Source organism: Nerophis lumbriciformis, linkage group LG37, assembly GCF_033978685.3.
Source record: "Nerophis lumbriciformis linkage group LG37, RoL_Nlum_v2.1, whole genome shotgun sequence".
Lineage (NCBI taxonomy): Eukaryota > Metazoa > Chordata > Actinopteri > Syngnathiformes > Syngnathidae > Nerophis > Nerophis lumbriciformis.
The window spans coordinates 19,769,334-19,792,763 of NC_084584.2; the positions used below are offsets into that span (position 1 = coordinate 19,769,334).

Below are 23,430 nucleotides of genomic sequence, written 5' to 3' on the forward strand. Positions count from 1 at the left end.
GATACATAATTTTTTACCTCTTTTACCGTAGTTTGCACTTCTTCATTCCATCTTTCTGTGAAGGAAACGACGAAAAGGGAGATAGGACCACGGCAAGCTTTTGTCTCCTTTTCCTGGTTTCCTTTGGCCTCTGTCTATTCATTTTCTTCACGTGCACTTGAACTCTAAATCTTGTCTGCTTCCCCTCCCCTACAATCTCGCTCTCTCTCTCACTGCGCATCTGTGTGTGTCTGCCTGGCTCGCTCACTCTCTGGAAATCGTGCTCGCAGGCAGGAGAGAGGAAAAAAGAAGAGGGCGAGGGGGACAAAAAAGGGGAGAGAGACGTCGACTGGGGGGGAGGGGAAGAAGCTTAGACGGACAGAGAGTGCACTGTGTGTACGTTTGTAAACACACTGACTTTACATGTTTCATAAGCGATGATGTTAGCATGCTAAACAGCCAAGTGCAACGGAATAAGTGGCTTTGTGTGTATTAGTTTGTCAATGAACGTTACAAATGATTGCACACAACATCTTCTTTGTCACAACCTGTGATATAACCGAGCACGGCAGCCCCTCATAGGTCGCTCGCGGGCCGGATGTGGGCCACATATCAAGTCAGAGAGAACAGATAACTCAACACTGATCACAAACCTCTGACAATCCATCCATGTTCTACTATGTTTGACATCAACGGGGTAACAGGTGAACTGGAGCCTGTCACAGGGCACAAAAAAACATTCATACTCACATTCACACCTGTAGAGAATTGATCGTCTCCAATTAGCCTCATCGGAGAAAGAAAAAAAAACCAGGGTAATTATGCAAACTCACCACAGAGATTCAAACTCTGACGTCACCACTAGGTCACAATGTGGCACTTGGGCAGGAAATGAAAGCTAAAAATGATGAGTCACTTCCAAGTTCCATTGTCACATTCCCGACTATGCTCAATTTGTTTCACAACCTGGGTAACAATGGGATAATACACGGACACAGTGGCCCATAATAGGTGGGATGCTGAGCTGAACGTGAAACTCCTCGACTGTCAGAAAACTCAACGTTGATCACAAACGATTTAAGGTTGCCAAAATGATAACAGGGACGATATTAGTTTTTTAGAACGATACGATGCGAAACGATTCAGTGAGTTGAAATCAATTAAGTAACTTTTTAGGAAAAAAAATCCAGCGGTGTGATTGTGAAATAAATACTGTTTACTGGACACTGCAGGTGAAGTTTCCTATATTCCTGTTATATATGTTAAGGGAAATATATATAAATTAATTGTGGACATAAACAAACAAGTAAAGAACAAATAATGGCCAATGAATTTACATTTTATTTAAATAAAAAGTGCAACCGACACTTAGGTTTAATTAACAAGAGGAAATATTTTCTGCTTACATTTTCAACATTCAAGCAATTTTCAATTATGTACCTCAACCAATGTTTTAACAGTAGAATTACCTGCTAAATAAAATTCCTGACCCGGCCATACAGTATCTGTTCTCTGCTCTTGTATCGCCGATGAAGGACAGCATCCCAGGTGTGCGGAAGCATGTATGCCCCTTCATAACTGTTATTGGTGTTGGCTCCTTGTTTCTTAATTTCCATTTATTAATTTCAGATGAAATTACTTTTTCTTGGCTGCCAGGTGTTGTGTTGTGTTGTGGCTACATGTTGTTGTGTTCCAGAAGTCAGTGCGTCGCCGTAACTTTATTTTATTGTATTGTGTCGTTTATATTTGTTGTGGCTTTTGCAATCGTGCTGTTGCTTTATGTCTTGTTGTGACCTTTGTTGGCCACCGTAGTTAGACGCTATTCTTGTTTTGACGACTGGTGGCGATGACGCCACAGACGGGCAGACAGACTTGAATAATGTTTAACGTCTTTATCAATAAAAATGCTGCACTGTTTTTAAAATTTTGCCTATCATTCAGAATCCATATTTTTTTAATGCATGTAAAGATTATATAAATGCGATCAAAAGTCCGCTTACACTGGAACCTATGGGAATCACTCTATTCTGCCTTTGCCTGGATTTTACTGACGTCACGTCCGGCTCATGTCCCCGGCCATTAAATATGCGGGGTGGTCAAGCTAGCTCTGTTCTCAATGGGTATTAGGGCGCCATTTAACATTTCTTGGAAGAAAAAATGCCCTATGCTTGTTTTCGGACGTACGAATCATTCAAATCGCGAAAACGGACCATTGTTTCTTCAGAGTTCCTCGAGAGGTATTAAAAAAGGGCGGAAAAGTCAAGATTTTACGAAATGACAACGAGAAAAGCATGCAGCTCACACTCCAGTCCAAGGGAGCAGAGTCGAAGAATGCACAGGTTTGCAGTGATCACTTCGTTAAAGGTTTGTTTGATATACTTTTAACGTTTATTATTTGTATTTCCTAAACACATGGTTTCCAGTAGTGTTTTGAAAAGCACCAACTCGGCTTGTCTAAATAAAAGAAAGCAAATGTAAGCAAAACCTAAAACAGTTAAGCTTTTACCAAAGGCAGCAATCACAAATGTGGCTTTTTCAGCATAGACACAATGTTGAGATCCATAGTTATATTTTGATAAAGACGGGGAAAAACCTGATTGTCAAAAACGACGTGTACAACAACAGCAACAAAAATGGCTTTAATTAGACGCAAAGTTGAATCATAAAATGCAACCTTACCTGAGTATAAATGATGCATATTTATCTGGGAGAGTCTTGATACCAATTTCCTTGACCCAGCCACACAAAGAATTTGTAGATTTTCATGCTTTCCCAAGTTTCCATCTGTTTTGTGTAGAATGGCGTCGGAGCACAATAGTTTGATATGTCTGGGAACGCGATCGACGTGTAATCCTTGATATCACTCGTCAAATCTTTTTTAGATGAAGTATAGTATAGTATATTCCATTGCGTAGTTAGATTTTTTCCAGGAAGATTTAAGCCTCTTTTGTACTCAGATAGTTTGTGCGCTGCTTGCTGCACAACAGCAATCTTGGCTTGGTCGACCACCACTGGTTTTCACTTCCGGGAAGAAGTAATGTGTCGGAATATAAGCAATAAAGCCCTTAAAAACACATCCGATCACCTCCATTAAGGTCTATATAAGTAATGTAGTAAAGGGCACGTTTATAATAACATTTAATATTTACGTATTTTGCTAATTTTAAGCATACCTGGTGCATTAATTTCATAAACACCTCACAACGTTCACTTTTTTTTTTCAACATCACTGATACTCACTGCAGACTTCATAAAAGCCAAGAAACATACAACTCTAACTTACTCAGTGGCCTAGTGGTTAGAGTGTCCGCCCTGAGATCGGTAGGTTGTGAGTTCATACCAAAGACTATAAAAATGGGACCCATTACCTCCCTGCTTGGCACTCAGCATTAAGGGTTGGAATTGGGGGTTAAATCACAAAAAATTATTCCCGGGCGCGGCCACCGCTGCTGCTCACTGCTCCCCTCACCTCCCAGGGGGTGATCAAGGGTGATGGGTCAAATGCAGAGAATAATTTCGCCACACCTAGTATGTGTGTGACAATCATTGGTACTTTAACTTTAAAACATAACTTACTATACAATGTCTGCCGTCATTAGGATGCCGACTGATAGAATCTTATTATAGTCCCGTCTTGATGAAGAATGATTTCTAATCCTTGCGGGAAAAAAAAGGGGTGGAACCAAGCATTTCTTTTGTATCCTTTTCGCCATTTCCGGGTCTAAATTGGCTGTCAAAGTGTACCAGCTTGTCGGAAGACGTCCTCATCCTTCTGCCATCCAGGTGAGAGGATTGATTTATGATCTAAAATAAACTTTTGCGAGCAAGGAAGCAAGGAAGCAGTTCACCAGTCGATCATGTCAACATTGGCACACAAGCTTGTGATCACGGCACCTCTACAAATAGTTTGTCTGCGTTAGCGGTTATAATAACAATAACACTAATACTTGGTTAATATTCAAGTAATGAAATTTAAATGGGGTATTGTTGGCTGTTTTTGTGCGGTTATTTATTGGGTTTATGGACGGAGTAGAAGACCTCCCATTGGCTCTACTGTAAGCGGTCTTTTATTTATGTATATTTTAGGGCTTTCAGCGTTAACGCACTTGATTAATAAAAATTAAGAATCCCGTTATCAAAATACTGTATGAATGAAGAACAATCACGGGCGCATTTCTTACACGGTCTGTGATTGCGAGGGGGGGCGGCCCATTTTGCTTCAAAACAGAACTTTGGATAAAACAAAGGTAACTTGTTGGTATTGCAGCTACAAAGGTTTTTATCATCGGCGCACATCAAGTTTAAAATACCATCTTAAAGCGAAACACGTACTCGATGATGGCGCTGACAGGGTTGCAAATCCTCTTGGCTACTTTTTTGTATACAGCTACTAGCGACAAATCAAGTGACTTTTCCAAGTGATATTGGAAAAGTCATGGAGACTTTTTTGTGTCTTGGAGACTCTGAGGTGAAAGCAAGCAGCAGTCAAAGTCCTCAGCGAGCAGTGACAGGTGCTGCCGGTCATGTGGTGGTGCTGCTCAGGTGATTTTTCTTCTAGTATCGATAAAATCAATTGATTCCCTTTTTAAACGACCTTGGATCAACACCTATCTTATGAAAGGCAAACTTGCCGAGCACAGATCAATGTAGTTGAATTCAAGCAATATAAATCAATATAACAATAATCGTTTAGATCAGGAGTCCCCAAACGTTTTGACTCGGGGGCCGCATTGGGTTAAAAAAATTTGGCAAGGGGCTGGGCTGTATATATACATATATATTAGGGGTGTAACGGTACGGGTATTTTATCGAACCGTTTCGGTAAGGGGGTTCCGGTTCTGTGCGGAGGTGTACCGAACGAGTTTCCACACAGACATATTAAGTAGCGTACTGCACGTTGTGTAAACAATACTCAAAATGCCGGACACCTGAGGCATCCAAGAAACTACGCCCTGACAGCTCCGCAAAAGAGGACACGCCCGGCCAAAAGAGGACGCATGGCCAGTCTATCCCAGCCCGTTAACTGCTAGCATGCTAGCAAAAGAGGACATGTCTGGCGAAACCGACCGGGCCAAGTCCTGACCACACGTCCTCCTCCAACCGGACATGCCCTCCCCTGCGGGCCCGCCCGGGCGGTGCCCCCCAGATGCCCCAAATGTCCGGCACCCCGAGCTATGGTTGCGTGTATTAACAATGTACGTTCAGAGTTAAGAAGGTTAAAAACAAAACAAATTGTGAAGGTGCGCAGCAGCATTCGTGAGGGAGGAGGAGAGACAGAGAGAGCGCAAACGAGAGAGTTGTGATAAATGCGCATGCTTATTATCCATAGATTTATCAGATTTAATTTTTACAATCGATTTGTTGTTGCAGCCCTAGTATATATATACATATATACATACATACATACACACATATATATATATATATATATATATATATATATATATATATATATATATGTCTTAATAAGGTTATCCAAAAAATAGTGCTCGATACCGTAGTAGAGCGCAATATATGTATGTGTGGGAAAAAAATCACAAGACTATTTCATCTCTACAGGCCTGTTTCATGGGGGGGGGATCCCTCAATCATCAGGAGATTTTAATGGGAGCATTCACATACCATGGTTTATATAGGGCACAGAGTGGCTGGGTACAGGCTGGCGTAGGGGCGTGGTGATTGGCTCATGTGTTACCTAGGAGGTGTTTCCGTCTGTGGCGGCATGCTGTTACAATTTCGCTGCGCTTGTTGAGACCTGTCATCCCTCAACAACAGCATGCCGCCACAGACGGAAACACCTCCTGTATTTAACCGGCTGTATTTAACGTTAATCCGCGATTTCACCGAGCGTTTCACTGACGGTGAGCAGCCTGACGCTGCTTCATTAACACCGCCGCTGTTTGACTCGCGGGCCGGGGCAGACGTATGGCGTCACATTAGTGCCAAAAATCAGAGCGCATAAAAACTGTTATCGCGCGCTGATTCTCCACTTTGTGCGCGAGCGCGACACCCTTTTGCGCGCGCTGGTGCCTTTTTGCGCGCACGCGGTGCCTTTCTGCGCGCGCGCCGTCTCGGTCTGTGCGCTGTCATGTTTTGTTTTGGCACTTTGGGGGTGGGTATGCTTAGACGGCCCCTTCTTTCTGATTGGTCAGGCGAAAAATGCTCAGAGCCAATCAGAAGTATAGCAGGGCGGGTCATCGTCAATATGTATCAAGATTTACGGAGGAAGAAGTGGAGGAAGAAGTGGATAAAAAAATGTCGCGCGCTGATAAAGGTTATTCCATACCACATAAACACAATACAGGGTAATACAAAATGTGACCCAAATAAATAATAAGACAACAATAATCACATCTTTCAGCCAGAACTGGTCCACCAGCAATAACATCCAACCATAACATTACTTTATATTTTCACTTCTTCTTGAACATTTGTTTTCTAATTTATGGAATTTCTTTTGATTCAGCCATAAAATTTATGAAATAATCTTTGAATTTTGTTTTTAAAATGTTAAAAATAGCCTTTAATAATGTATTCTGAAACAGTTTAAAATAATCAGAGAACTGACTAACAGTGACCCTACACAACCATGTTGCACAATTAAGTCATTTTTCTTTAAAGCGAAAGAGGTAATTTCAACAGGTACAGCATCTTATGTCATATCTACATGTAATAAGATTTGTAACAAGGCAAACCAAACGGTTTGCCTTGTTTGTAAATTGGTCGAAAATCGAGCAAGTTATGGTAATTTAATTAGTACATGTACCATTGACATCAATGTAATGATTGAGGCTAGCTGTCCGAGGTAAGATGGCTACAACGTTGCTACGCTGGAGAATCATTGGTCATATGAAAAATGCTCAGAGCCAATCAAAAAGGAGGGGCCGTCTAAGCATACCCGCCCCCAAAGTGCCAAAAAGAAACATGACAGCGAGGAGAGATGCCAGGAGTACACAGAGAGCGCACAGACCGAGACGGCGCGCGCATAGAAAGGCACCGCGCGTGCGCAGAAAGGCACCGCGTGTGCGCAGAAAGGCACCGCGCGCGCGCAAAAGGGTGTCGCGCGCGCGCACGAAGTGGAGAATCAGCGCGCGATAACAGTTTTTATGCGCTCGGATTTTTGGCACTAATGTGACGCCATACAGACGCACGTAGTAACAGTCACGTGTTACCATACCGACGAACTAACGTGTCCAGGTTACAACCCTGTTGTCAATAAACACACGTGGAGACGGTGCTTCAGATACTGCATTAATACTGAAGCTAAAATGTCCACTGTCCACTGCAGCATGTGAATGCAATGAAAAGAATAAAATCTGAGCCAACCAGCTGTTAAAATGTTGTCCAGGTTAATGTTTTTGGCCATTAAAGGCCCTTCATTTCAAGATTTCAACTGTGATCGGGCTTTAAACAGGTGGCTGACCTGTTCAGATGGGTGTAACTGCTACTGGTCAAATAATGTGAAATAGCATTTAATTTTACATGTATGCAATGCCATTTAAATGTAATTATAGATAATAATAATAATAATAATAAATACTGTGTAGTGTTGTAAATCGTCAACGGGAAGGATTTTAGTAAGATATAAGCCATGAGCACTACACAGCCAGAAAAAAACCTAGGCAGGACAAGTAAAATAATTGGGGCAAGTAGATTTGAGAAGGTGGGCAAGTAGAAAAAAGCCTTAACGTTGAACCCTGCATGTGTTGAGCTGCTGCCGCTTAAGGTTAGCCGGCACTGTACATAGAGCGGTTCTGCTCGTTAGTAATAAATTCTAATGTTGGATGTTCACTCCTTCACACAGATGAGTATAGAAAAATATTTTCAACGGCTGAAAAGGGCTTGACTTGGAGAGGAGGTAGGCCTACAGTCCGGACCACAGGAGGTATTATCAAAACGGTGTAGACACTTAGAAATCTCATAAGGAAAGTGAACAGACGTCCATCAGTGTGAAAATTAATTTGCTTCCAATACTTCCAGGCTTCAACTAGTGCCGCAGCTGTGGCAGCTGGCGCAGCTGATGCAGTAAGAGAGGGCGAGGAGGAAGGGATAGTAAGTACGCAGGGAGATGTTGTAGGAGAGGAGGAAGACAGGCAGCATGTAGAGCCAGCTAGGGCGGAGGGAACAGGTGAGACTCAGCAAACACTGAAAAATAAAGCAGGGTCAGATCAGAAATGCACTTTTCTCATGAAAAGGGTCCTAATTTATATTCTTATGTGCCTTATAGAGAGGACCACGACAAAACATAGAGCGACTAGCTCCAGTGCGACCTGTTCAGCAGCAGCAGGAGGAGGAGGTTGACTGACTGTGGCAGGACACCTCTGCCTCTGTTTCACTTTATGTTGCTGGTAAATACTATGGTTGTAGTAGTAGGCTAAAGTTAAATTATTTAGTATGCACTAATTAAAGAAGGCAGAGCTTTAAGAGACATTTTAGCTTTTATATTTTATAAGATATATTTTTTGTAAGAACCACAATTAATAAATATATTTCAGTGAATAACTAATTGTTCAAATCTGTATATAAATATGTACATAAAGTGTTGTAATTATATTCCAACTCCGCGTTCTTCTTGGTCATCGCCGCTGCCGCCGCCACCCCCCACCCAACCACACCACCACAAATAGATGCCTGTCCTGTGGGAAACACTGTATGTGTATATATATATGTGCATATATATATATATATATATATATATATATATATATATGTGTATGTATATATGTATGTATGTATGTATATATATATATTTGTATATATAACGTGACATATATATATATATATACTGTATATATATATATATATATATATATATATATATATATATATATATATATGTGTATATATGTATATATATATATATATATATATATATATATATATATATATATATATATATATATGTCACGTTATCGATGGGTAAAAGCATTTTAGACAATATGATTTGCCTGAGCGGCTAGCAGACACCACGAGTAACAAGCGGTAGAAAATGGATTAGAAAGGACAGATTTAAAAATATATATATATATATATATATATATATATATATATATATATATATATATATATATAAAAGTATATATATATATATATATTTTTTTTTTTTTTTTTTTTTTTTACTTGGGACATCCCGTTGGCCAGATTTTGAACACTGGCGGGCCGGATCCCTGGTTTAGATCATCCAACCGTTTTGTGCCTGGTAGCGCAGCCACTGTGGGCGGACTGATAAGTTAGTTTAAAATAATGTATTAGTTAGCTACTATCCTAAGTGATACAGTGGAACCTTGATTTACAAATTCCTCTATTTGCAAACTTTTCGGTTTACAAACTTTTAGATGGTACCAAATATGCCCCTGTGTGAGAATGTGTACAAACGCTTCATTCACTCATTTTATGTCCCGCTGGCAGCCATTTTGTGCTTGCTTGTTTTGAAGAGATTGAGGATGCCGGCTTCGTACCACAACAAGTTTTAAATTGTGATTAGAACTGACTTTTCTTGAAAAATACGCCAAAGCGGATATATTTCATAATGGAGAAAACCACTACTTCTCGTCCAGCAGCACCTCTTCTAAGAGCACACACACACTGCACCTCAACCACTCCTGTCACTCCCTCTGTCAGAATCAGAATCAGAATAGTGCTTGTTTCTCTCCTCTCATGAGCTGCTCCTTCTCCAATGTTAATGTACTGTAAGTGGATTTTACTTTTTAAAATGTTTATCATTTTAGCAATATGGTTGTTAAAGTTATAAAGAAGTTTGTGATTTCTGATCGTTTGTGAGGGCACTATAGGGACTTCGGTGTGTGTGTGAATCTGTGGATTTACGTGGAGAAACCACCATTTAAATGGCACCGAATAATAATCATCAAAAACGCACGAGACACAAGAACTTTGTTTATCGGTCACACCACACAGGGCTGTAAGCGCACCTGTTTTTATTAGCACACACAAATTGGCACAATCAACCACGGACGCATTTCAGCTGTGCGTGTCGGCCTTCAATAATGAAAACAGGCGTTTAGGAAATAAAAGACATTTATGCCAAACGCAATAATTGAGGGCACATTTAACATGTATAATTAAACCGTACTTAAGCAAAAGTATTGCTCCGGCCCGGCTGCACCAAATAATAATATAAATCCATTTAATAAAGTCAAAATACAAATAAGGCAACAAGAGAAGTATCCAACACTTCTTTTATAAAGTAAATTTGTACAGCCGATATGGGCATCTACATCAACAATATGATTGGCCTGAGAAGCGGGACAGGACAAAAAATAAATACAAATTAATATTAATAGTCGATAGCTGCAGTTAAGATAGTTGTTTTTTGGTTCTGTTATTCAATAAAACGTAGGTTTGTTTGATATACAGTACTGTATAGCACTTTATATTGTGTTCTAAGTTTTACTAAAATATAAACTTTTGTCCAGACTGGAACCCATTGTTCATATTTACATTGTTTCTTATAAGCAAAATTTGCTATTTACCAACCCTGTTCAAATACCAATTACGTTCGTAAATCGATGTTCCATTGTAATATTATTAGGGCTGTCAAACGATTAAAATATTTTATAGCAATTAATCACAATGTTCGTAGTTAACTTAAAATTAATCACAGATAGATATAATTTTTCATCATTTTTAATAATTAGTTTGCTTTAATGAAATGTTTTTTTTAAAACACATTATCCTTTTTAAACAGCTCAACTCAAAAAGGACATAAACAAGCTTTTAAAGACAAAAAAAAAATTATATTATAAAAGAATACACTTAACGATGGTATTATTGTGTAGTAAACTGTTATTACCCAATGTGAGCTACAGAGGACATGCCTGCAGTTTTAAACCTAGTCTCAATGGGAACGAAGGAGACGAGAAAGAGAAAGTGTTCAAGGATGGAGCCGTCGTGTGTGTGTCGCGCTTCTGTCTATTTAGTTCGACAGAGCTATTTTTGAACAAAGACAGCCTACCGCCTTCATATCGCCGCCGCTATCATAATACACTTTATTTCAATCTGCCAGAAAACATTTATTTAGGTAGAAATATCACAGAATAACATTACAAAATATATTTGACAAAGCATAATTGTATTGTAAGACTATTTTTCGTTGTTTTGTTGGTTGGACTGAAAGTTTGAAGCGTAACGTTATTGTAAAGTCGAACATGTGTGATTGCTATGAGAAAAGGCTTGATATATTTAGACAAAAGTTTCCCATTAAAGCGACTTTAAGACTTCCTTGCAACTGTCTTTTTTTCTGTTGAGCTTTTATTCTATCTTAATAAAGCAGTTTGAGTAACAATCTTTATGTTAGTAATGCACTCAACTGTAATGTAAAGATGGACGTGAAGCTCGCCAGCAGCGTTCGATCCTATGATGTCGTCTCACGGTGACTGAAGATAAAATTGTCTTGTCTTGTCCTTAGAACGACTTGTCATGGCTTTGGACCTGAGACTTCTATAATGTCCCGCTTTCTTTGTACATTTCTGATTGCTATTTTCCGCGCTTGTGGCTCCACAGTAACTGGACGCCATTACATTTCCTCTAGCTACGGAACGGGCTGAGGGTCAATAAGGAGTCAGGATGTTAATAGAAATGTACCGCTGTTAAAGAACCTTATAGTTAACGCGTTATTACTGCGTTAACTTTGACAGCCCTAATTACTATATTACTACACACAGTAATAGCTGAATGTTGTTTTTAATGACTGCCAAAGTTGGCCTTCAAATTGAAAGAATTTATTTTATTTTGAGCATGTTATTGTTAAAATTCCTGAGGTCCTTAATTCACATTCATTAGAACAGCAATATATTGTTGTATTTCCTCTCAAGCGTTTTTATTATTATTATTATTAATTTTGTTTTGATTAATTAAACGCCGACCCTAACCGCATTCTCCTCCGAAGACAGCGGTCACCTTGGCAAATAGACAAAATCATAAAAGATGTCAAGTAAGCCACTGCGGCAAATATAATGAAATGAAGCGGGGTTTATGTAAGGTATGAGCCGACATGTTGGCTGATTTTGCTTTCAATTTGGGCACATTATATGATGTGAACACTTTGAAATGGTTCCAGAAAAGCTGCTTTACCATGTATCCTTGGTCGCCTTCAATTCTGAGGGGATCTGTCCATGCAGACTGACTCCTTGAAAAGCCTTTTAGGGATACACAATAAAAAAAATGGGCCACTTATGAATGGAGAAAAAACACAACAGCGCTCTCTGTTGGTAGACAACGGAATTATTTATCATGTCATCACAGAGATTAAAAAAACAAAAAACATTAAAGTATCAACGTCAGATATATCCTAAGCATGCATTGAAAGTAAGAATATGATACTGCATTTACAAATACTTTGGGGTTATAGGTAAGGGAAATTCTATAAATTTAATAAGTAAATGTTAATTGAGACGTCATCCTAGCTTCAACCGCACGTGAACCTAGCTTTAAACAGTTGAGCTAACCGACTAAAACGCCCCAACTCTTGTCTTCGACAAAATAGAAATACACAAAATGCTCACATTTATTTTAATACCAGATGTATTGTTATTACTTTTATTAAGCTCACCTTTGTCTGGAGTTTGACGATAGATCGTCAGGTGTTACCGTGCGAGTGAACGTCGTCGACTGGCGATTGGAGATTTTTTTTTTGTTTTTTGTAAGTTGCGTTCAAAGACACACTGAGACTGTATGACAACTCTGCGTTTGGGTTTACAAATACCGGTCAGTCACTCTGGTTAAAAGGAGCACATTGAAAATAAAACCGTCAAAAAACAATCTAGAGCTAATTATAATTATTAATGTTATGTTTTTATTTGAAGCTATCAGAGTAAATTGAAGCAAGTGTTACTTGCTACACTGTTTAAAATTACAACTGTCGAACATAGATCATAAATGCAACATCTGCATTTTATGTTAGTGTATAAATCACATTAATATCCATCCATCCATCCATTTTGTACCGCTTATTCCCTTTGGGGTCGCTGGAGCCTATCTCAGCTACAATCGGGCGGAAGGAGGGGTACACCCTGGACAAGTCGCTACCTCATCGCAGGGCCAACACAGATAGACAGACAACATTCACACTCACATCCACACACTAGGGCCAATTTAGTGTTGCCAATCAACTTATCCCCAGGTGCATGTCTTTGGAGGTGGGAGGAAGCCGGAGTACCCGGAGGGAACCCCTGCAGTCACGGGAAAGACATGCAAACTCCACACAGAAAGATCCCGAGCCCGGGATTGAACCCAAGAAAACTCAGGACCTTCGTATTGTGAGGCAGATGCACTAACCCCTCTTCCACCGTGCTGCCCACATTAATAAATGTATAATAAACGCAAGTAGTATTTCATTAGAATTGTTCCTGGACCTTTATTTAGGAATTGGTGGGAAAAGTCTGCAAAATCAGCCACCATGTATAAATATACAGTATATGCACAGAACTAGATTCACTCAGTCATTTCCAGTAAATATGGGAACAAAACATTTGAACATGAAAGTAGCTTTTATTGAATAAACATGTTATGTGTTTAGTGTTGCAGTACAGTCCATAGCGTCTAATGCTTTATTTAGTTGCTGCTCATGACGCTGCTGATCCAGCTGTTGTAGCGGCACACACGGGCATAGACGCTAGGGTGTCCCTTCATGGCACAATCGTAACCCCAGGAGACCACACCTTGAAGCTGACCGCTACACACCAGAGGACCGCCTGAGTCTCCCTGCAGACCAGATTTTGGTTTGTTATATAGGTGTTTTGTGCACAGCTCGTGTTGTTAGGGTTCAGGTCCAACTCACCTGGCAGCTGCTGGCGCCTCCGTGCATGAAACCAGAGCAGAGCATGTTCTGGGTGAATAGGTGGGGGTAGGCGTTCTTGCAGATCCTGTCATCAATGATGGGCTGTCTCAGACACTGCAGCCTGTCGGGGAAGTTGTCTGACGGGGAAGAAACAAAAACAATATGTCCATCAACTTCAGGACCTTAAGGTACATTTGTGTAAGCGTAAAAATTATTACAAAACTACATTTTTAAAAGGACGTTATTTTAGGCCATCCCCACGCTTAATCACTGCGCGAATATGTCATACGTCAAGCAGCAAGGAGGAGCTTTTGTAACCTGTAACCTGTGTTGAAAAGGTTTTATTCTTCCATACTTGCCAAGCTTGAGACCTCCGATTTCAGGAGGTGGGGGCGTGGTTAAGAGGGAAGGAGTATATTTACAGCTGGAATTCACCAAGCCAAGAATTTCATATATATATATATATATATATATATATATATACTTTATGGTAGACAAAAACGTGACTGCTGTTGTTGTGTGTTGTTACCGCGCTGGGAGGACGTTATAACGTGATTGGGCAGGCACGCTGTTTATATTGTGGGAAAGCAGACGTGAAAACAGGCTGTCTCACTCAGGTCCGCATGGAGCTGGAGGGGGCGTGGCCTCCAGCTCCGGCTGAATTTCGGGAGAAAATTTGTCCCGGGAGGTTTTCGGGAGAGGCACTGAATTTCGGGAGTCTCCCGGAAAATCCGGGAGGGTTGGCAAGTATGCATTCTTCTTATACCGAATAGTATATTGCTGGAATCGGTTTGAATCGGGAGTCGTGTTGAATCGAATGGTCACCCCAAAAATCTAAATCAAATTGTGAGTTGTTGTAGGATTTCCATAAAAACATTTTTTTTTATTGCATTTATATTATAAAATTATATGAAATGTATACAACATACTGCGCAGAGAAAAATAACTATATTTAATTTCTAACCTTTTTATGGATTGAGAATCTAATTATTTTCTTATATACAAATGTGTGTAATTTACACAAAAATTATATAAGCACAGTATATACTGCGATTAGTTGGCCCTGCGATGAGATGGCGACTTGTCCAGGGTGTACCCCGCCTTCCGCCCGATTGTAGCTGAGATAGGCTCCAGCGCCCCCCGCGACCCCAAAAGGGAATAAGCGGTAGAAAATGGATGGATGGATACTGCGATTAGATAGTTCCGGACATGCCCGCGATAAAAACATTTTATTAATTAGAAATCAAATATTTCCATAGCTAGAGCATCACAAAAATGTTAGAGACCTTCTAAATAAATCTTTAAACATTATGAGAACCTTTTAAACATGAAATACACCCTTTAGTAGGAATGGGTACTTTTTTGGCAACCAAGCCTGGTTGCCAATTTTGTTATGCTCACACTTTGGCACTTAGCGACCACTGCAGCAGTACTGAGAGCGGTCTTAACTAAACTACCGAGTTCCATCCATCAATCCATTTTCTAGTTAATGTTGCAATTTCCAATGCCAAGAATTTTTTTTACTAAAAAACGCTCAAAATACGTAGAAAGGCTCCACTCTTCCAAAAATGTGCTAACTTGATATTACTGTACATTGGCTTTGCTATTGCTACTGAGTTTTATGGCGATTTAAACACCTCCAAATTTGTCAATGAAAACTACAACGAAGATACATTTTACAATCAACCAGCTGGTGTGTAATAACTACAATACTTACAGTATTAACACTTTTAGGACCCAACAAAAGACTAAACAGCAAAGACTGAACTGACGAGCCAACAGATCATAAACTATTCACAACTGCCATCTAACATCTTGGGATTTGCTACTGTAATTGAGACTCAGAGATGTGATAATAAAGCAATATATAACAACTGGAAAGTATTTATATTAAAAGGAGAACTGCACTTTTTTATTTTGCCTATCTTTCACCATCATTATGAAAGACATGACGGATGTTTTTTTTAATGCATTCTAAATAGTAAATAAATGCGATCAAAAGTCTACTTACAATGGAGCCAAGGAGAGCTGCTCTATTCGGCCTATAAAGCCTTTAAAAACATCAAAAGGTTTGAGGTTTTATATACATGATGTAAGTTAGTATATATGTAATGTAGTAATAGGCACAATAATAACATTTAAAATTTACGTATTTTGATCATTTTAACCATACGCATTATTTCAAAAACGCATCATGACGTTTGCTTTTTTTTATTTTAACATCACTGATTACTGCTGACTTCATAAGACTCAACATAATAAAATATCACTTACCGTACAGTGTCTGCTGTCATTAAGAAGCCAACTGATAGAATATTGATCTATGTTCCTGTTTAGATGAAGAATGACCCATAATCCGAAGAAAAGGGGCATGCAACCAAGTGTTTTTTACTGTCATTCTTGCCATTTCCGGGTCTAAATTGGCTGTCAAAGTTGACCAACTTGTCAGAATACGTCCTCGTTCTTCTATTTCCAGGTGAGAGGCATGAGTTATGATCTACAATAAAGGAAACAGTTCACCAGTCGATCGTGTCAACATTGGCACGCGAGCTTGTGATCACGGCGCCGTTATAGTTTGTCTGTGTTAGCGCTTAGAACAACAATATCACTAATACTTGGTTAGTATTCAAGTCACAATATGTAAATGGAGCATTTTTGGCGCTTTTTGCATGGTTTTTTTATTGGATTTTATGAGCAAACTTTTATTTACGAGTTAGAATGCATAAAAAAATACATCCGTCGTAATTTTTTTCATGATTGTGAACGATAGGCAAAATTCCAAAAAACATGCAGTTCCCCTTTAAGTTGCAATAAAAAATGAGATTGTATTATTAAAAACATAAAATTGATACCTTTGAGTACGGTACTCGTATTGATTCCCAGGTACCAGGTATTGGTACCGTATTAGTTCAATTGTGAAAGGACTTTTAATCCAATATAGCAGGCCTGGGCAATAATTTTGACTCGGAGAGCAAAATTTAGAGAAGAAAATGTGTCTGGGGACCGGTATATCAATTTTTAGGAACACTAATACAAAACCTCACAATAATGTCTGATTGAATGCTAAAAAACCTTATGACAGACCGCCTTAAAAACAGGATGGAATTTTTTTTTTTTACTGAATGGTACACCGAGAATGTACATGAAAATAAAGAATGTGGGATTTGCATTATTAACTATGACCTATGACTGATAAAACACTGAATATTGACAACATATGAACGTCACACCCCCTCTCGATCGACATATTTTACAATCAAGCGAAACGCAACAAAAATGCAACAAACAGCAAAATATGAACGCGAAGAGTAAAAAAAAACCCCACCTACAATCTGATATATCACTAAGCTTTAGAACTTTGTTGTAAAAATCTCTTTCCGCGTCTGTCCCTGACACCCGCATTTCAGGCTGGCCGCTCTGGAAACACTCTGTGGAAACGCTACACACCCACACTGCTTGGTGCCTCGCCTGAGCTGCTGTGATTTAGATTAACATAGTAAGTAGTATATCATGCAAAAGCACAGATTCCAACCATTGAAATACTTTGTATAGTTCAAGACTTACGGTCATTTGAAAACATCACTGCACGTCATAATGGCAGCTACAGTTTCCATCTTAAAGATCTAAAAAAAATGATTTGGGAATATCTGGCGGGCCAGATTATAAAGCATAACCCCTTGGCCTTAATTTGCCCAAGTCTGCAATATATTAATGCTGCCTGAAGCTGAACCAATCAGGCAGTGTTCTTGTGGTCCGAATGTTGCTCTCCAATTGGCAACCCTGACCCATCCTCCTTGTGTAGGCGTCACAGCCCGACTTCCTGTAACACTCAGCAGCTTCAAGCCTATCAGACGGCTCAAGGATTCCTCTGCCACGATACTGAACATCACGCTTTGAGTGGTTCAGCCAATATTACTGAAATATTGTATTTTTATGACTGAAAATGTTTCATTTAGGCTTTAAAAGTCCATTAATCTATTTTCTACCGCTTGTCTCTCTCTGGGTCGCGGGGGTGCTGGAGCCTATCCCAGCTGCATTCGGGCAGAAGGCAGGGTACACCCTAGTATTTGTTATATATTAGGTATGTGAGGCTTTGACTTACTGCCGTTTGCGGCCATATTGCCCCATCCGGACACCAGGCAGTTCTCATCAGCCACGGGGCAGCGTGAGGGTAGCGGGATGGTCTGAACGTAGTTGTTGAGGGCGGCGGGGCGGCTCAGCTTGATGAGCATGATGTCGTTGTCCAGGTTGTAGCTGTTGTACTGAGGATGCTTGATCAGCTTGGCAGAGTCGATCCACTGCTCGGTGCCTTCGTTGGCGGCGATATTGTGCTCACCCAGACGCACCTGGATGCGGCTGAGGTGCACGATCACGTGATCAGCGCCAGGTTATGTGTACGCAGTTCCGAGTAGGTGATGCACTCACGACTTGTAGCAGTGGGCGGCAGAGACCACCCACTGGCTGGAGATGAGGGATCCTCCGCAGAAGTGGTAGCCGGCATTCAGAGACACCTGATAGGGCACAGAGTGACGGGAGCACTCGGAGCCTCCCACGACCTTATCGTCATTCTCAGCAACTGCAACAAAAAGGGTTAACAGAAATTTTACCAACATACATATGCCTCGTGATGCTACTAGTGGAAAGTCACTATTTGTATTAATAATACTCCTAACATAATTATTATTATATGAGACATTTATCATGATAAAAAAATAACAATTTTTTTCTAAATTGTGAAAAAAAAAAAAAATCGAAGTTTACCGCTTGTCCCTCTCAGGGTCGAGGTGGGGTGGGGGGCTGGAGCCTATCCCAGCTGAAATCGGGCGGAAGGCAGGGTGCAGCCTGGACAAGTCGCCACCTCATATTTTTATATAATACAATATAAAAATCCATCCATGTTCTACCGCTTGTCCCTCTTGGGGTTGCTGGAGCCTATCCCAGCTGCACTCGGGTGGAAGGCAGGGTACACCCTGGACAAGTCCCCACTTCATATTTTTATATAATACAATATAAAAATACCATAAAATGCTATACTACATAAAATAAAAAGGTTGAGCATATTTTAACTATTAAAAATTTGCAGGAAAAAACTTTTAATCTGGTATCTAGAACACCAACATTTTTTTTATTGAACTAAAGCTCCTTGGGATATTTAATAAATGCTTTTAAGCATCTTTAGGTCTGTGCATGATAATATAAACGTTAAAGGTGTTATGTCTTACATGCTGCTCCAAGCAAAGCAAGGAAAATTAAGGCCTTCATGTCTTCTGCCTGGAAGTCAGAGAAGGAGCAGGCGCCGGTGGTGCTTAAATACCCGACACGCTCAAGGTCGATGTGATGTGGGGGCAGAAAAAAAAAAAAGGTGCATTCTGGGAAAACAAGCATATGGCAGAAAAGACCTTGAGTGATATCAAAAGTAGCCTGATGGGATCTTGGTCTTGCAAGCTGGAGTGTTATGCAATTATGAAGCAGCGTAAACATTGACAAAAAGTTTGGCAATGGCAAAGTTCAAACCTTTTTACTCGTTTTTGATGATGAATCTCCTGAGAAAACAAAAACACTGACACCGCGATGTCAATTTGAAACTTACAAAAGGTTTATTGAACTTAAATAAAAACAACAGAACGTAGGTAGAAAAATACTTAACAGGTTTAGAAAGCATTTTATATAACTATGTACAGTGGAGGATGTAAAAGGAAAGGAAGAAAAATGTTGACCTAGTATGGAAAAAGATATGAACAGCTTTTAAGAAGTGGGCGGAGTCAAACTTGTAACCACTAAATATAAGATTTAGACCTATTTGGACGAAGCCAAATACATCAAATATAGTTAGTATGAACTCTACTTAGTAATGCAGGTATATCAAAGTTAGATGTCAGTATTTGCTTCATTTACTTGGAACGACAACGGAGCCAGTTAAAAATTGAACGGAATAACTCAAGACTCCATTTTTTGTCAGTCTTCTACATACCAAAAACAAAAGTGTGTTGTAATATATACATTTATTGTTCAAATATACAAAAAAAGAGGATTTCCAAGATTCGGATTAAGGGACAGTGCAGAGCATCATATTTATTGAGGCAAGAAACTCTTCCCTAACTTACACACATTAAAACGACGACCAACAAGACGGCAACTGCGGGATAAAAGCATTTTGGGTTGTGTGACTTCGAAATAAAAATGGTGAAATGGGTTGGAGAGACCACCAATAAAACACATTAGGTGAATGTCACCAGCATCTTCATTGAAGAAAAACACCCACAGAAAAAGGAGAGGAAAAAAGCAAATAATAAAGGGTGAGCTTGGAGTTGAAATTTCAGAAAACAAAAAGGACTGAGTCAAAGCAAAGTGCTGAATAAATATTTCCCTGCAACCTTGCCTTTGTGGAAAGATGAGTGGATGGAAACCATGAGTTCCTGGTTGGTTATTCCAGCAATTGATGGGAAGTAGTCTTCATCTGAGATAAGACATGTGGCTCCATGTGACAGAGGTGTACCTTCAACATTCCATCTGCTCAATTGAGGAAGTGGCGGCAGCGGCGCGTCCCGCAGTTGCAGTGCAGCTTACTCTCAGCGTCCTCAATGGGGAACTTGTAGTCGTACGTCAGCTCCTCGCCGCGGTAGATCTTGCGCAGGGCGAAGATGACGATGTGCTTGCGGCCATCCACGTTGATGACTCGCGAGTAACAATTGGGCTCGCACGAGTGGTTGATGAAGCGCCCCGCGTTGCCCTGCATGGTGGCGTCCACCACGTCAAAGTCGTCGATGCGGAACATGTAGCAGCCGATGCCCTGGTGAAAAGAGGGAGGTTGGCGATCAGCGCTCGTAAGATTGCTATGGTATATTGTGTCGTAGCTGTGGCTGTATGCAAGCTCCTGTTCTTTTTGATCAACTTCACAAAGCGGCGGTACAGTAATCCCTCATTTATTGCTATGGTCTCGATAAATTAATTTCCGCAAAGTACAAATCATTGATTAAAAACAGTAATCTGCATATACATTTTAATAAATGTCATTATTAGGGAAAGTAAGTGTGTTACTACGAAAAAAAAAAAATTGAAATATCTGGCATATGCAGTCAAGAGACGTTGCATGAGAGCAGTGTGTGTGTATAGCTTTAAAAGGTGGTGCATTTTGCCAAGTGATGCGTGATGCCAGCGAAAGTGTAGTATTTTAGCTCTGATATGTTTGTAAGCTTAGCAGTGGAATTTTGCAGGCAGTGACATCAGCTCTGTTGAATTTTTTTACTGGATTGTGTTAGCACTAATTAAAAAAGAGATTAACTGTGCTTCGATGGGGTATTGTAGGATTGCAAGCTTGTCACTTCTTTGATTTGTTGTTCACTATTTCCTCGTAGTAGTGCGTAAACTTACTGTGTGATGTTGCTTATTCATATTTGATAAAAAGCTCAATTTAGTGTGGTGCTGGTTGTTGCTTTCATTAGTAAAAGGTTACTTCCTGCATTAAACTTACTGTGCTTCTAATGCGGTCAACCACATCAAAATAGCATGTCACGTTACATAAAACACACATCCTTCGGTAACATCGTTGTAATGTACGTATAATTAATTTGAATAAAGTATATAACAGTTTTCCTAATACTGACCATAAAACAAATATTTTCATAGCTAGTGCATAAAAACCAGTGTACTACTACTTAATGCATTTTTCAGCAAGATCTGATTGGTTTGGTCTCATCTAGTGGCCAATACCACTGTAGTATTGATATTTTTAGTCCATTTATGGCGTGGCGTGGTGGGTAGAGCAGCCGTGCCAGAAACGTGAGGGTTCCAGGTTTGCCCCCCGCTTCTTGCCATCCAAATCACTTCCGTTATGTCCTTGAACAAAGACACTTCACCCTTGCCCCCAGTGCCGCTCACACTGGTGAATGAATGGTGGTAGTCAGAGGGGCCGTACGCACAAATTGGCAGCCATGCTTTTGTCAGTCTACTCCAGGGTACCTGTGGCTACAAATGTAGCTTACCACCACATATGTGTGAATGAATGATGGGTTCTCACTTCTCTGTGAGCGCTCTGAATAGTCGATAGAAAAGCGCTAAATAAATATAATCCATTATTATTATTATTCTTGTTACACACTACTCTGTGTAACAATTTCCCTTGTGGATCATTAAAGTTTGTGTGAGTCTAACTTTGTTTAGCTATTGTTATGCTTGAAAATGCTTGATTTAAGGCAAAAATGTTGTAAAATATGCTTGAAAAAATTATATACAATCCGCGATGAGGTAAAACCACAACATTTAAAGCGTTATGTGGCGAAGAACAACTGTCGCTGCATTTTAAGTATGATGAGCAGATTTATCTACCTACTACTTTTAAAATGTTGGTTCTGATTCATGTTACACTTGCCATACTGTTGTTTACAATTAACCCATCCTTAGTGTTATTTACAACACTGGTTTTGTTGTGTTGTGTAATATACTTGCTAATAAATTACCAAGAGGTCAAAGAGATCAGAATTTTCCTTTTCACTTTCTCATGCATTCAAAATTATTATTCAAATTGTTATGAGTTCTGTATTCAATGATTTGTTTGCAATCAACGCCCCGTCCTTTATGCGGTTTAATTAAATAAACACCTTGCATTCAAACATAATTACTGCAATTGCCAGTGAGTATGAATAAATGTACTCACTTTGCTGTCATAATATTTCTCCCGCTTATCTGTCAGGACAGCGCGGATGACGGTGCCAGCGTACTCGATCACCATTTCTCCGGCTTCTATGTTCCTCTTGCAGAAAAGGCCTCGACCATGAATTAAAGACCTGCCAAAAACAAAGTAGATTAAATACAGTTCTTCCTTCTATGTTGCGGTTCAATTTAATTTGATTTATTATACCTGTAAACGCCAACTGCTTCTTTGGAAGTTTTCTCCAGGTGTCGGAATCTCATGGCCATGGGAAGCTCACTGCTGGTGGCTCGCCTATTCAGAGTGGGACATGTTAACAAAAAAACAGATGTAATTTTGTAGTCTAGTCATCCACTTTCTATTTAATGTGCATCCGGAAAGTATTCACAGTGCTTCGATTTTTCCACTGTTTTGTTATGTTACAGCCTTTTTCAAAATGGAATACATTCAATTTTGTCCTCCAAATTCTACACACATACCCCATAATGTGAATTTTTTATTTTTTATTTTGCAAATGTATTAAAAATAAAAAACTGAGAAATCACATGTACTCAAAGGCTGTATTTGCCATTAAGCTCAAAAGTGATTTCAGGTGCATCCTGTTTCAACTGATTATCCAGGAGATGTTCCTACATCTTTAACTGGAGTCCACCTGTGGTATATTCAGGTGGTTGGACATGATTTGGAATGGCACACACCTGTCTACATACAGTATAAGGTCCCAAGCATGGCAGAGCACAAACCAGGAATGAGGTCGAAGGAATTGTCGGTAGACCTCCAAGACAAGATTGTTTTGAGGCACAAATCTGGGGAAGGGTACAGACAAATATCTGCTGCTTTGAAGATCCCAATGAGCACAGTAGTCTCCATCATCCATAAATGGAAGAAGTTTGGACCCATTGGTCCGTCTAAAATGAGCGATCGAGAAAAAAGGTCAGAGAAAAAGGGTTCTTGGTCAGAGAGGTGACAAGAACCCTTTAGTCACTCTACCAGAGCTACAGCGTTCCTC

The 23,430-nt window shown here is 39.8% G+C and overlaps 2 protein-coding genes across 6 annotated transcripts in view; both read right to left on the reverse strand.

Annotated features, from left to right (window-relative positions):
• Positions 1-13,465: 13,465 nt before the first annotated feature.
• On the reverse strand, positions 13,466-19,159 carry LOC133577260 (trypsin-like). Its single transcript, XM_061930931.1, has 5 exons — positions 18,997-19,159; positions 18,200-18,350; positions 17,877-18,130; positions 13,775-13,911; positions 13,466-13,698 (listed from the first exon to the last, which is right to left on the reverse strand). The coding sequence occupies exons 1-5, from the start codon at positions 19,157-19,159 to the stop codon at positions 13,549-13,551; spliced, it is 855 nt and encodes a 284-aa protein (XP_061786915.1). The 3' UTR covers positions 13,466-13,548.
• Positions 19,160-19,348: 189 nt separating this feature from the next.
• kmt2ba (lysine (K)-specific methyltransferase 2Ba) overlaps positions 19,349-23,430 on the reverse strand; it is a 69,680-nt gene continuing 65,598 nt past the window's right edge. For all 5 annotated transcript variants that reach the window (XM_061930928.1, XM_061930926.1, XM_061930929.1 and 2 more), the window contains exons 34-36: positions 22,632-22,715; positions 22,428-22,557; positions 19,349-20,564 (exon numbers count right to left, since the gene is read on the reverse strand). In XM_061930928.1, the coding sequence (XP_061786912.1) occupies positions 20,289-20,564; positions 22,428-22,557; positions 22,632-22,715 (490 nt within the window). In that variant the 3' untranslated portion in view covers positions 19,349-20,288. The remainder of the gene's footprint in view (positions 20,565-22,427; positions 22,558-22,631; positions 22,716-23,430) is intronic.